The sequence below is a fragment of the Emydura macquarii genome, unplaced genomic scaffold (genome assembly GCF_026122565.2).
Source record: "Emydura macquarii macquarii isolate MOO-44397 ecotype Brisbane River unplaced genomic scaffold, CSIRO-AGI_Emac_v2 contig_561, whole genome shotgun sequence".
Classification (NCBI taxonomy): domain Eukaryota; kingdom Metazoa; phylum Chordata; order Testudines; family Chelidae; genus Emydura; species Emydura macquarii.
This window is the reverse complement of record NW_027130698.1, coordinates 4,758,864-4,772,326: the sequence shown is the minus strand read 5'-3', so window position 1 is coordinate 4,772,326 and position 13,463 is coordinate 4,758,864. Positions and strand designations below refer to the sequence as shown.

Here is a 13,463-nt window from a genome sequence, read left to right as displayed (position 1 = left end):
GCAGTAGCAAGGTGGAATGGATATGCAATAGTTATGCTGTAGGGAGAAAAACCACCCACAAACTTGGGCATGAAAGTTTGTGGGTGCAACTTTGAAGCTCTTTTGAAACCATCATACTAGATGAGAGGTGAGGGAAGGAGAACACTAAAGTTTAGGTCAGAGGTGAAGTTATTCTATGTAAGCCAAGTTCAGGCCTGGAAACTATAAGACTGATGCAACAAGCAGTGATTCTACTGAGGCAACTGCTAGACAAGCCATCTAACATCAAAAGGATAATGAAGCAAAAGGAACAGATAGCACTATAGACCCCACTGGTACTCATTCAGCCATAGTGATTCCCAACTGAGTGTTTTAGAAGAGCTTCCCAGAGATCTTACAGGGCTGCCTCTTCTGCAGCAAGAAAGTTCCCCATGGCTCTTGCCAAATTGGCTTTGCTATCCCAGTAATTGCTGGGATAGATGTAATGCTAGTAAAAGGGCCAGGGAAGGAAAATGACTCACATAAAGCAAGGACACCATTAGGAGCAGCACAACATGAACTTCAATATAGACTATCTAGCCACGAGACTTGCATCTGGCTAAAGGTATTACACAGGAAGCTTGTTCCTGCTCCTCTTCAAGTTCATGTGAATTTTGACACTTAGGTGAAGTGAAGGAACAGGTATTTAGCTGAAGATAAAACATTAAGGGACAAATCCTGCTCCTCTTAGTGACATGAGTACAACTAGTGGAATAAATGGGCTTACTCTTACTGCTGAGGCAAGCAGGGTCTATATATTTAAAGTACTCCTAATCCAGGATCAATTAAATCCATTTTTAAACTCAATCTGATCTGGTGTATATCTGCATAGATCTACTGACATCTAGTTATAGCAGCTGAGAACACTCCTTGCTAACTTCTCATGTTGACACTTATTCCAGAATAAGTTTTATGCATTTCCTTGTTCTGGAAGAATGTCTACACTGGATATTCATGAACAGTTAATCATGGACAAGCCCTAATTAGGTTCTGTGCTTTGACTTTGTCTAGTAAAAAAATATTGCTGTCCCTTTGTGCTTGCTCTGAGAAAAGACACAGCCCTAGTAGTATAACAGGAAATAGTTTATTATAAAATCTGCATGTAAACAAGTAAATTCAGTAACAGATAATGGAAGTGCAAATTAACTTCATAAAATAATCTAACTATATATTTTGCTAACTCCCCCCTTTAAATTTAAAAAAGATTTCATTGCTTTTTTATATACTAAAAAAGTGTACGAGCCTGCGTACAAACATTTTCAAGTTTTGCTCTGCAAAGGAGACAGTTAATGGGGTTTTTCCACTTTCTTATAATCATCTTTGCATCTCATATCCACAGGACATGAGGACATGTAACAAATGTACACAGTAAAAACGTGGGCATATAAAGCCACTTATTTAAAATTAGTTCTTTACTTGCACAAACTGATGCTTAAACCATTTACCACTGAAGCAAACATCATAATGTAACTTCCAGGTCTTGCTTATGAACCTTAAGGCAATTAGTTCAAAAAGTCATTTTATCACCATGTAGGTTTCTGTCCACATTTTTCATAAGTCAAATGCTTGTTCACAACCCACGTGCAGCATTTGGCCTTGGGGAAAGCTTCTAAAGCACAGATAAGTCATGACAAGATTTTGACTTTGCCTTGAAAGCCATCTTCTTATTGTTCTTTGCCACCATTCTCCCAAGGAATCGCTTTGCCTTTTTGCCTATGCTTTCTCTTCTTTTTGTGTTGGCCATTCTCCTGGCATTGTCTTCTTTACTGTCTTTGCGAAGTCTGATTTGTCGAACAATACCTTCAAACAGGTCCTTCACATTATGATGAAGAGCAGCTGATGTCTCAATGAATTTGCAGTCAAACACCACAGCACAGGCCCGTCCCTCTGGAAAGACAGAAAAAGAGGCAAGTGAATGACAGTACAATGAGATTTTTCCCTTCATGAACATTGGCAACAAAAGCTGCAGTTACTTTAAAACTTAACTACATTAGGGGCCTTTATATCACAAATGTACTTTGATGCAAGTCAAGATGACTATTTTCAGTCATCGGGAACAGAGCCTTCTGAGCATCTGTCTTAAAGATTATACCATGCTAGGATCTGAAGTCTCAACTCCGCCAATTTGATGGAACATAATGCAACAGACAGTCCCTCAGGTAGACTGGCCCACAATTGTTCATGCTTTAAACACGAGACCTAGAAATACACTTATTGTACAAGAGGCTAGCCAGCGTAAGGCAGAGCGTGCAAGTATGGCCATTTCTTTCAGGTTGTGCTGCCACATTCTGTGAAAGCTGTAACCAGTGAATTTTAAGATATAGTTCCAAATAGTTACAGCTAGGAAGGACAAATCACCAGACCTATCATAGATCAAGACAAACGTCACTTTAGTATAGTGAGGTCTGCATCCACAATAAAAAGTTGACCTCTAACATTTGAGATTAAAATACTGCTTTTGATCACTGCTGACATATGAATTTCCATGTTCAGTTTGTGGTAAAAGTGACCCTGAAGTTGCAAATGTAATCAAACTTGAGCAAACCACATCACTAAGTAAGGTCACCACTAGGGCAATGCATCTTCTGGGTACTACACCACCCCCCTCCCCCCCACAAGTAAGTGACAGCTCCCTGTGCAGGCTAGTGGGTCATCTAAAGCTGGGAATGAAACAGCACCAAGACAAAAATCACTGGAGTGGAAGAGCCAGGATCTCATCAGTATTCTGATGCTATTTCACAACATTTTATCTAGTGACTATAAAAGCAAACATCTACAAATGAAGTTGATTCAGTCCCGTTGGCAGATGCTTGGTTGACAGTTTGATAGAGAAATACTGATTCACAGAACAGATACACTGTGGACTTGAACAGGGCAAGCTTCCCCACACTGGCCTACCAACATCTCCTCTCTATCGTAAATTTACTTTGTGGGAGAAAATAGACTGAACAATCCTGTCTTGCCCTCAGCACAGATTGCCAGTTGTGGTTTTTGTGATTTGGATCTGTCCATTAGGAACAGGATGATAAGCAGCCAGAAGATGGCCTACCACTTCATCACTATTGACCTTGAGATGCATGGAATAGTACCCTGAGGTTGCAGCTCTAAGGCACTTTTTACTACTGCAGCCTCAAGGCACCATGCCAAGGATTGTCAGAAGTGGAGCTGGTTGACTTGACTATCTGCTCCTTCTCTGCCCTGAACAATTTGAACATGGACTGCCTGAGCCAGATTTCTGTACTGCATATGGGATGGACCCCTATACATGCTCATCAAATCATGCCCCTTTCTGCAGCAGAACTGGACCCCGTTCCACTGGGTCAAGATCCAGTGCAGCCTGGGTTACGAACATAGGTTTTAATTCCAATTCAGTAGCATCTCTTACCATCTACTGAGACTTCTCGAGATCGGACGAGGTCACTTTTATTCCCTACAAGAATGATGGGAATATCTTCTGTTTGTCTTGCTCTTCTTAACTGAATTCTCAGTTCTGAGGCCTTTTCAAAACTAACTTTGTCGGTCACAGAGTACACAATAATATAGGCATCCCCCATTTTCATACAGTGATTCTGAAGCCACTGGCTGTCATCCTAAAGGAAAAAAGAATGAAACCATTTATTGTGCTGAAAATGCATAAGACTAAACATTGTTGGGTCTAAATAATAAATGAATGATTTTGGAAACCCTGCTATAGCTAGTTTTCTTAAGTGTAATATAAAAGGATTGTATGTCAGTCTTAAATTTTATTAAGTTCTTGCAAGGGAAAAATCCTGTTTTTAATATATTAAAAAATAAAAGCTTTTCTGTTTCCACAAGTTGCATCAAGGCCTGGGATGGGCCAGACTGTGAATCCCTTACTCTGATTGATGGGGCAGTTCTATGAATAGCTGCTCATTTGTTTGACAGGAACGGTTTGTGTAACTCCCGAGCAGCAGGAGGAGGAAGGGGTTCACAGTCTGGCCCTAAAGTTATTTTGGACCATATTAACTACGAGACATGTACTACTAGAAAAACTACATATGAGTAAACACAGAACAAAGAAACCCAGTTACTTTTCTATTAGGATGTTTAACAGTAAGTAGCCATACACATTCCGCAAATCAGCCTGGGTTGTGAAAACAGTAAGTGACCCATAAACAATATAAACTACACATACCTGCTCCCATATGTCAAACACTATGAGAGAAGCTTCTTCTCCATCAACTATAAGCGATCTGTTATATGTATTCCCTACAGACAGAAAAAGTTTAAAAAGCACTGTTATTCTACTTCATTGACTGCAAAAATCTTGGCAATCAGAACACTTAACACCTGGTTGACTAAGGTAGAGAGGTTACCATAGTTATTGCTTCCAACTATGTTCTTACCTAATTTACTATTTATAGACATTTTCATTATGGTGACAAAGAGAACATTGCATGATATGTGCAATATGAAGTGACTATTTGTCTTTAGCAAGTGTTGGCTTCAACAATTTTTAAAAAATGCACCAATGTTCAAGTACTGACTTAAGCTTTTAGAGTTAAGGCCATCACTCAGCGTTGTGCCTCTGTATTTATTATAGCATCTCTCTCTCTTTAATCTTCACTCTTAAGGCATTCTGACCTATTCAGTAAGGACTTCAGGATTGCATCCCAGGGTGCACAACATTATGCACAGATTTCTCATCCCCGCAACCTCTACAGTCCATCTGTAATACATTATCACTGTATAGTTGTGCCTACCTTAGCTCTGCATTTGCCTGCTATTTGGGTTTAAGTGAGTACCCTCATTATTTTAGGGAGGTTTTTTTTTTTTTTTTTTAAACTTAACTGTTGGCTTTTTTAAAAATAGTGCTGTAAAAGCACCTCAATTTCCTTACACCAAGAGAAAAATTGAAATTAGAACTTACACGAAGCAAAGTTCTATTCAATTGAATGCCATCGGTAAGGTCAAGGTATCAAAAACAAAGTTAGACACCTACTCTATCTAAAAAGGGGATAATGATAGCGCTTCCTTTGTGAAGCACTGAGATCTACAGCTAAAAATGTAACAAATAATCCCTAGCTGTTACATTGCATGAACCTATGTAAACCATTTCATGTGACTGAGTAATAATTACTAACTGTATCCACTCCTACATAGTCATATAGTAATATGCTTGCATATTACTGTGTGAATATATATCCATCTTGTTTAACCACAGCTTGTGTATTTACAGCCTGTACTTCTATATGTATATCTGTACTACACAGAGGAGCACAACTGAGTTTACGGACATGCTGAATGTCCCTCTGGAGAAGGGGTCTGTAAATCCCTCTCCACCAACGCTGTGTCTTCGTTCAAGGGCAGACAAGTAAAACAGCGGGGTCTGTGCCCAAGCTCCCCCCGCGGGCTCGCTGGTTCTAGCCAGGCTGCCGGGGCTGGGAACGGTGAGTGTGCTGCTAGCCCCGGTGGAAGATGCCGCTGTCCCCCTCGCAGACAGCTAGTCCCACGCCCTGGCTCCACAGCGGTCAGGCAGCCTCCCTCACCTGCCTCCTCCGCATCAGGGCAGTCCTCGACCCCGCCGAAGATCCGGGCCAGGCTGGTCTTGCCCACGCCGTGCTCGCCCAGCAGGATCACCTTGTAGAGGTTGCTGTCGGAGTCGCTGCCGGAGGAGATGACCGAGTCGGAGGAGTCGGACGCCCAGCTCTCCCGGTCGGGGTTGTACGAGGGGCAGCGGACCAGCGAGGAGAACTCGCCCAGGGCGCCTTGCGGGACGGACGCCTGCAGCTCCCGGTCGTCCACCGGCATGCTCCGCCGGTGCAGGTGCTGGTGGCCGGCGAAGGGCGTGCTGCAGCGCCGCTTGTCCAGGTAGCGCAGCTTGTCCCCCCGGTTCAGAGTCATGGGGGCGCCTGGCTGGGGGGGGAAAGCGACCCAGCGGGTGTTAGGCTCCGCCGCTCCCGGGGAAACCCCTCGCCCGCCCGGCACCGGGGGTGAAGCAAACTCCCCGCGCCCGGCCTCGGTAGGAACCGGGCAGCTCCCCCCGCAGAATGGGGCCGTACCCGGCCCGCTAGCTTACCTGGGACGCTCCTCCGCGGGACAGGGACTAGGCGGCAGAGGGGGTTCCCCGGTGGTGCGTCTCCCTGTAGCCGCGAACCTACAGCCTGTCACTGGCAGCTCCTAACCGCTCGCTTCGCGCCTCGCTCCTATTTATGCCGCTGCCAGCCCGCCCGGCCCCGCCCCGGCGTGACGTGAGGGTGAGGCGCAGGCCGGCCCCGCCCCCAGCGCCTCCGCCTCGGGGGAGCCCGGGAGGTGCCGGGCGGCGGGAGCGCTTCGGCTGGGCGGGTTCCTCCCACGCGCTTGCACAGACGCGACACGGCGGGGTGCAGTGGAAAGCCCGGGTTGTGGCCTCTCGCTGCCGAGCAACCCGGGGTCCTGGGCATCGATTCGTTAACGTCGGTAAGCTGCAGGGCAGGATGGAAGAGCTGAGTACTAATAATGAGGGTTCCTGTAAGCCAGCTGTCTGAGGTTTCTGGTCATCACTGCGGTATCTGGCCGTCATTCGCCCTAGTTACAAATACATACATACGAGTGGGTAGCCTCTGTCTGTTTATTTGTGGAGTCGCCTTGGGAGCCCTGCAACAGGATCAGGCTCCATTGTGCTAGGCACTGGACAGTGGTAAAGAAAGAGACAGACTTTTGCCCCTACGAGATTACAGTCAAATTTAAGTGTAATTAATATGACAGTATTTTTATTTATTTATTATCCTTAGTAGAGGTGAAATGTGCCAAACGGACTTTCTGGAGAAGAGGGTGCTCAATTTATCTTGAGCATAGGTACAGCAGTAACCATGCAAACCTCCCAACTCTGCCCTGTAAATGTGCTATGTGGGTGTAGTTTTGTTTCCCTACTCATTCAATCCTTGGCTTTTTTCCTAAAGGTTGCAAACAAGGTGCTAGCTGAGATGGTAATTTGTCCCTTAATTTGTCTGTTGGGAAATGACTTTGATTACAGCAAATTTATGTCCCATAAAATCCCCAAAATAAGTATTTTAGAATAATGATCCATAATAGCACAGTTTATAATAATGATGGTGTGGGGACCATCAAAACAACTCTAGTACCTTTTGTAAGGTATGAAATCAGGTTTGCAAGACTGGATTAAGAGAATTTGGTCCCCTGGGACCATAAAAGTCTATATTGTAACTCAACAGCTGGTATTTGGGACACTACCATATTAAAAATATTTTGAAAGGCTGGAGTCTACCATATTAACCAATCCTTGGGTTTGAAATGCACTATAAAATTATGGAAACCTGATTTGTAACATAACTTTAAAAGCTGAGTTTTTCAGTAAGAAATGTGTTCCACATTTCAGTTTATTCATGTTTGTTATATAAATCTTTATAAAGCTAAAAAAACTTTTGTTAAAGCAAAAGCAAATTGGCTAGGTCCTACATCTAAACAAAGCCATCTCCGGTTCTGTCTCCTCAAGTGTGCACATCTTTGTGGAAGATCCCCACACTACTCACTAAATACTCACTACTCACTCAATACACTAATTGATTCCTTTCTTGTTCCCTATTACAGTGATGTATTTAATGTTTGCATGTGGGTGTTTGTGTTGCATCTTGTTCCATTCACAATCTTTGTCACAAAGGTGGTGTGTTCTTTTGAAAATGTCTATCCCTCAGTTTCTCAGAATTCACTTTACTGGTCAGGAGTTCAAAAATATTACTGTTGTTTATAACAGCATTAGGAGTTATTACACTAGCACCTAGGAGCCCTACGCATGAACTAGGACCATATTGTGTTAGGCGCTGTACAAACACAGAACAGAAACACAGTTCCTGCCCCAAAGAGCTGTGTGCACTTGTGTGAGTTTCTTATAGACCAATATTTTAAAAAAAAAAGGGACAGATTCTGCCCTCAATTTCACCTGGGCAACCCAATGTAACTGTGAAGTTCTCACTCAAATAAGAGCACAGAGCTGCTCTAGTCGCTATCCTGTAACCACATGGGTAGATACAACTAACCAGAAATCTATATTTATATTCTGTAGGGCTCACCTGATCATCATTTACAATTATTTATTTTCACAGCACCCAAACTGGATTAGACTTTTTGCTGACAGACAGAGCAGGGGGAGGACAGAATCTTCAGAATAGGTTGTGAGGTGGTTGAGCCAGTTCAGTACACAGCATGTTAGCTCCTAAATGTAACGTGCTGTGCAGTTGAAACCACTTAGATGGGACACACAGTCAGGGCAACTACTATAATGAGACAAACCTCTGGGAACTTATATTTTGCTCTCAAATCGAACATTCTGCCACTTGCATAGGATCGTTATGATAGCTCAGTTGCTGTTGGGTTGACTTTTGACCTGCCTGTCCTGTCGGTTACAATTAGAGGTGTTCATAGGGCAGTTATACTAATCAAATGCTCGCAGCTGGAGCTCTCTGTTTGTGGTGGCCGTGGAGGTGGATTTGGTGGAAATGACAACTTTAGCTGTGGCAGCAACTTCAGTGGTCGTGGTGGGTTTGGTGGCAGCTGTGGTGGTGGCTATGGAGGCAGTGGAGATGGCTATAATGGATTTGGCAATGAGGGTTATGGTGGTGGCAGTGGCCCTAGCTACTCCAGAGGATGCAGAGGCTATGGTGGTGGTGGCAGCTATGATGGCTATAACAATGGAGGTGGTGGCGGCTTTGGTGGTAGCAGTGAAGGAAGTAACTTTGGAGGTGGCAGAAATTACAACAACCAATCTTCAAACTTTGGTCCCATGAAAGGAGGGAACTTTGGAGGCAGGAGCTCTGGTCCATATGGCAGCGGCGGTGGCTATGGTGGCTCAAGTAGTGGCAGTAGTTATGGCGGTGGGAGAAGGTTTTTAACTACCAGGAACATGGCAAGCAAAAAATGGCCTTGTCAGTTGTAATTATAGGCTTTAATAGGGTGGTTAAAGATTGTAAATGCTTCAGTTAAACTGACTGAATTGTAAAGCCAAGGCTAAAATTTTAAGTAATGTGTAGGTAAACTCTGTTTAAATGGAATGTTACTTAACTGGGATAAACTGGGATCTATCAAAACATCTTGATTAAGCTTCTTCTACACACAATTAAATGTGTCCCCTTCCGAGAAGCAGCTTTTCTTCAGTTTATCATGAATAAGAGCTAAGTGTTTATTCCTTCCTAAACTTGATGCTACCATGAAGTGATGTTTAGAGTGGATTTATGAACTTGCCAATCTTTTTAAGTTCCTTTCTTGTATTTGAGATTCAAACCATGGAAACTGGCTTGTAATGTGTTTCCTCCCCCCTCTCTCCCCCACTTTTCTGACAATTCCATACCGTGGAAGGCATTACTGCCTGAAACAAAATAAACACACAACTTATCTATGGAAATCAGTGAAGCATTGGGGGCAGAGGTACAGGTGGTTCTATCATAACCACCCCATATGTCATGGCTACTGACTGAAAAAAAAATTGAAAGTGAGGTAGGGGGGGACTGAAAAAAAAATTGGGACTTGTTGAAACACTGTTTTGTTCCATTTCCTGCTGTAATGAAAATCTTACATATTTTTATGGTGAGATTGCAAGATAGAGCCCTCACTGGAAAAGAGACAACATGTCTAGAGACCTGTCACAACAACCATTGAATAAAAACATCACGAGAACAATGCTACAGGGAAATTAACTAAAAATAAAAATTTACAATAACTGGATTCAAACAAAAGAAAACCAGGACTGTGTGAGAAATATCGTGTGTGTGTGCGTGTGTGTGTACATATATGTACAGTAAATAGATCCTAATATACAATAAAAAGGGGCAAATTCAATCTGTAGCATTAATCTACTTTAAAAAAACTCAGAAAGATTGAAAATATATATATTTTTAATCATAAAACTATCATTTGTGACCTCGTGGAAGAAGTCCACTTCAGATTCACATGATCCAATCCATTCTTTAGACCAGTTGTGTGGCTCTGACAAGCCAGGAGGGCTGTTGGAGTCTTCTCTGGCTGAGCTAATAATAAACCAGGCATGTGGGGACTCCTGAGGCGTGATACTTTTAGCTCTGAGGGATTTGACGCTGGGTTATGTGAGTTGTCTTTTTACAGAAAGTGAGATGGCCTTGGATTAAATCATTGGGGATTCACTTATTCCTGGTGGGATGACTAGATGTTTCACAGAGGGAGCACAGTGGCCAGGCAGTTCGGTCTGTTTCTTATCTGCCTCTGGATCTGTGCCGGGAATCTGAGAAAGAGATTGATGACTGAGGTCATACAGCTACTTTATGCTCTTTGACTGGCATAAGATCGACTATGCAGTGAAGCTGGAAAGAATTAACAGATAAATCAGGATAATTACTGGAGATGGATCACAACATACTTCTTGCATAACTTGTGATTCTATTTATTATTATTTATATATTACAGTAGCATCTAGTGACCTCAGCAAGATCAGGTTCCTGTTGTGCTAGTTACTGTATAAACAAAGAGACAGTTCCTGCTCCACAGTGATTATAATCTAATAGATAGTGTTGGACTGGGACTAAAAATCGGCCCCGGCATTTAAAGCACAGCGGCCAGGGTGCTGCTGGCCCCACACGGTGGGATTGGGAGAAAGGAGGAGAATGGAGCGGCCGCCGCGCTTTGGCCAGGGCTGAGTCTATAGGGGGGTGGAAGGTGGCCGGGAGGGGGAAACGGCTGCTGTGCTCGGCCAGGCCCAGCTGGAGGGCCTGATGAAAGGCTACCGCAGAGGGCCGACCGGCCCACCAGCCCTTGAGTGCACTGGCCGCCCCTCTGGCATTTGCCAGAATTTCCAGATGGCCAGTCCGCCCATGAATAGATAAGATACACAAAAAGTGGAAGAAAGGGAGTGTTCTAATATCCAGTGAGGCACAGAGGGACTAAATGATTTGCCCTAGGTCACACAGGGAGTCTATGGCAGAGCCAGGAATTGAATTCTGATCTACTGAGTCCCATGCCAGTGACTTAACCAAAAGGCCAACCTTCTTGTAAATTGAGTTAAAACTTGAGATAAGCAAAAGCAGTTGAATCCAGTGAAGCTACTACTGCGCTGATGCACTCCAAAGTGGAGTGCACAGGAAGCCTAGGCTAGACCAGTTACTTTATCACTTGTGGCATTTTCAGACTTGTTAGCATTATCTTATTTTACATCATTCCCAGAAGTATCAGCAGCAAAAGCGGCTGTACCATAGGATGGGTCAAGCTGTTCATAGAACAGTCTTCAACCTTCCCCCAAAGGTGGATCTGAATCAGACTGGAAGAAGGGGAGTTGTTTGGGGTGACTATACCTAGGAATAATTGGATGAAATTAAATAACGGAAACTTCCTACTTAAGAGCTAATGAAATACGAATATTTTGCTTCTGTAGTGTCTTCTATAACACCCTTTTTAAAGGAACTCAGTTCACATTACAGACAATGTATAAAGCCTCACAACATCCCTATCAGGCTAACTTACTGTTATCCTCATTTTACAGAGGGGAAAGTAAAGCCACAGAGAGATTAAATGACTTGGCCGAGGATACACAGGAAGTCAGTGACAGAGCCAGGATATATTTTATTTAGTTGTCATATTTAGGTATCTAAGGAAAAGTGGCCTGATTTTCTTTTGTGTTGAGTACCTGTATTGAGAATCTTCTCATTGAAGTCAATGGGAATTGCTGTGCTCAATACCTGTGAAAATGGAGCTACTTATATTTAGGCATCTAATTGTTTGGGAATCTTGTCTTTGGCTCTTTGGGGGAGTCCCTGTCACAACTGCCACATCCCTGAGTTTTAACAGTATGTCACTTATAATTCATCACTAGTTAAAAGGCAATTTTGATTATTGTTTTTTAAAAACTTTTTATTCCTGCTTCTACTGGACCAATAGCCTGTCTAAATAAGTTCTTTAGTCACATACTGTAGACTTTAGCAAACGTAACACTCAGTATCTCACACAATTAACTGGAAACAGGATATTACGTAACTATTGGTTTTGCATAAAGCCAGACCCTGAGTCCACTGATGTTTATGGCAAACCCCATCAAGTCCTGCATAGCAGATCTATGGAATATAGTGAGTGAAGGCTATCACTTATGGTGAATTCAGAGCACAGGACTCTTAGTAAAGGATCAGAAATTTGTCTGTATTTTTTCCCCCTATTTCTTTCATCCTAGCTCAGATAATTTTGGTTTTTTTTTTTTTTTTTGTTTCAAGTGCTTTCCCGCTGAAGGTTTTTTCTTGATGCTTCATTTATCTACCTTGCCTGGTTTCTTCCTCCTCCTATCCTTTTCTTCTCTGCCTCCTTTTGTTCCCCTTTTCAGTCTTTTCCTAGCTCTTGAAAAGTGTCAGTATTCAGTTGTAGTGCATGTCATGTCGGCTGGACCACCCTTCATCATATGGAAATTGTAAAACACACCGCCTGATTTTTTTTTTTCATTATTTGTTGCTGGGAATAAATCTTGTGCCTTGATTGCTTTGTGCCATATGAAGTGTAGGGTGCATTTCCCATTCTAAATAACAGCTACATTTATCTCTTTGCAAGGTAAATGCTAATGGCTGGAGATGGGGCAAAAGAAGTACCTTATACCTTGACCCCTTTGAATTTTGTGATGGGGAACAGCAACAGGTTTGGATTTGATTCACTGTATATGAGTCTGTCTCAGTGGTATTGGTGCCAAATCGTATGACTCATTAAGCGAAGCATAGTATGTACATTTTATGATATAATATTTACAGCATTTTTGTTGTAATTTGTTTGCAGTGTTGTTGTAGTCATGTTTGGTCCCTGGATATGAGAGAGAGAGAAGGTGAGTGAGATTGGTCCAATAAAGGATACTACCTCACCCCTTTGTCTTTGCATTGCTGTTGTCCTTGTGTTTTGTGTTTCATCATCTTCATTTGGTTGAAGCAACAAACTGTATTGAACAAAATCAGAGGCTGGAGTATCAGACCCAGGGCAGGGGAGAGCGTTGTGCATCAGCCTGGCTCCACACTGGGAGGAGTGGATATCAGCTATTCAATCCCTCCTCACTCATCTGCACTGCTTAGAGCCTAATTAATCAGCCTTTATGTGGGTGAAGTTAATTCTACCCAGACTGCAGAAATATCCACAGAGATCTGATATTGCCAAGCTATATGACACATTGCTCTGGCTGAAGAGTGAGGTTGGCCATTTCCCAAATTCCTGGACTAAAAAAAGATATAGAAGCAATATTTTTATTCTTTTTTAATTACAAAAGTAGGACATGGGGGCCAAAGGGAGGGGGAGAGAGCAGTGGGAAATGGCATCTTGGTTTTTTTACATGAGCAAGAGACACAGTAAAATAATAGATTATTTCCATCACCTAAACTGTTCTAATATCCCATTATGTGCAGAATCTGTATTACATGGTGCATATAGAATGTCAAAATCTTCTCCCAGTAACCATTAAAATCAAGGCACTGCCTAGGTGTAAATGATGGCAGAATTTGGCAGTA

The 13,463-nt window shown here is 42.8% G+C and overlaps 1 protein-coding gene across 1 annotated transcript; it reads right to left on the bottom strand.

Moving 5' to 3' along the window:
* Positions 1 to 1,088: 1,088 nt before the first annotated feature.
* On the bottom strand, positions 1,089 to 6,160 carry RRAD (RRAD, Ras related glycolysis inhibitor and calcium channel regulator). Its single transcript, XM_067540091.1, has 5 exons — positions 6,059 to 6,160; positions 5,529 to 5,895; positions 4,175 to 4,248; positions 3,404 to 3,608; positions 1,089 to 1,905 (listed from the first exon to the last, which is right to left on the bottom strand). Exons 2-5 carry the CDS (start codon positions 5,881 to 5,883, stop codon positions 1,628 to 1,630), a joined length of 912 nt encoding a protein of 303 aa, XP_067396192.1. The 5' UTR covers positions 5,884 to 5,895; positions 6,059 to 6,160; the 3' UTR covers positions 1,089 to 1,627.
* Positions 6,161 to 13,463: the final 7,303 nt, after the last annotated feature.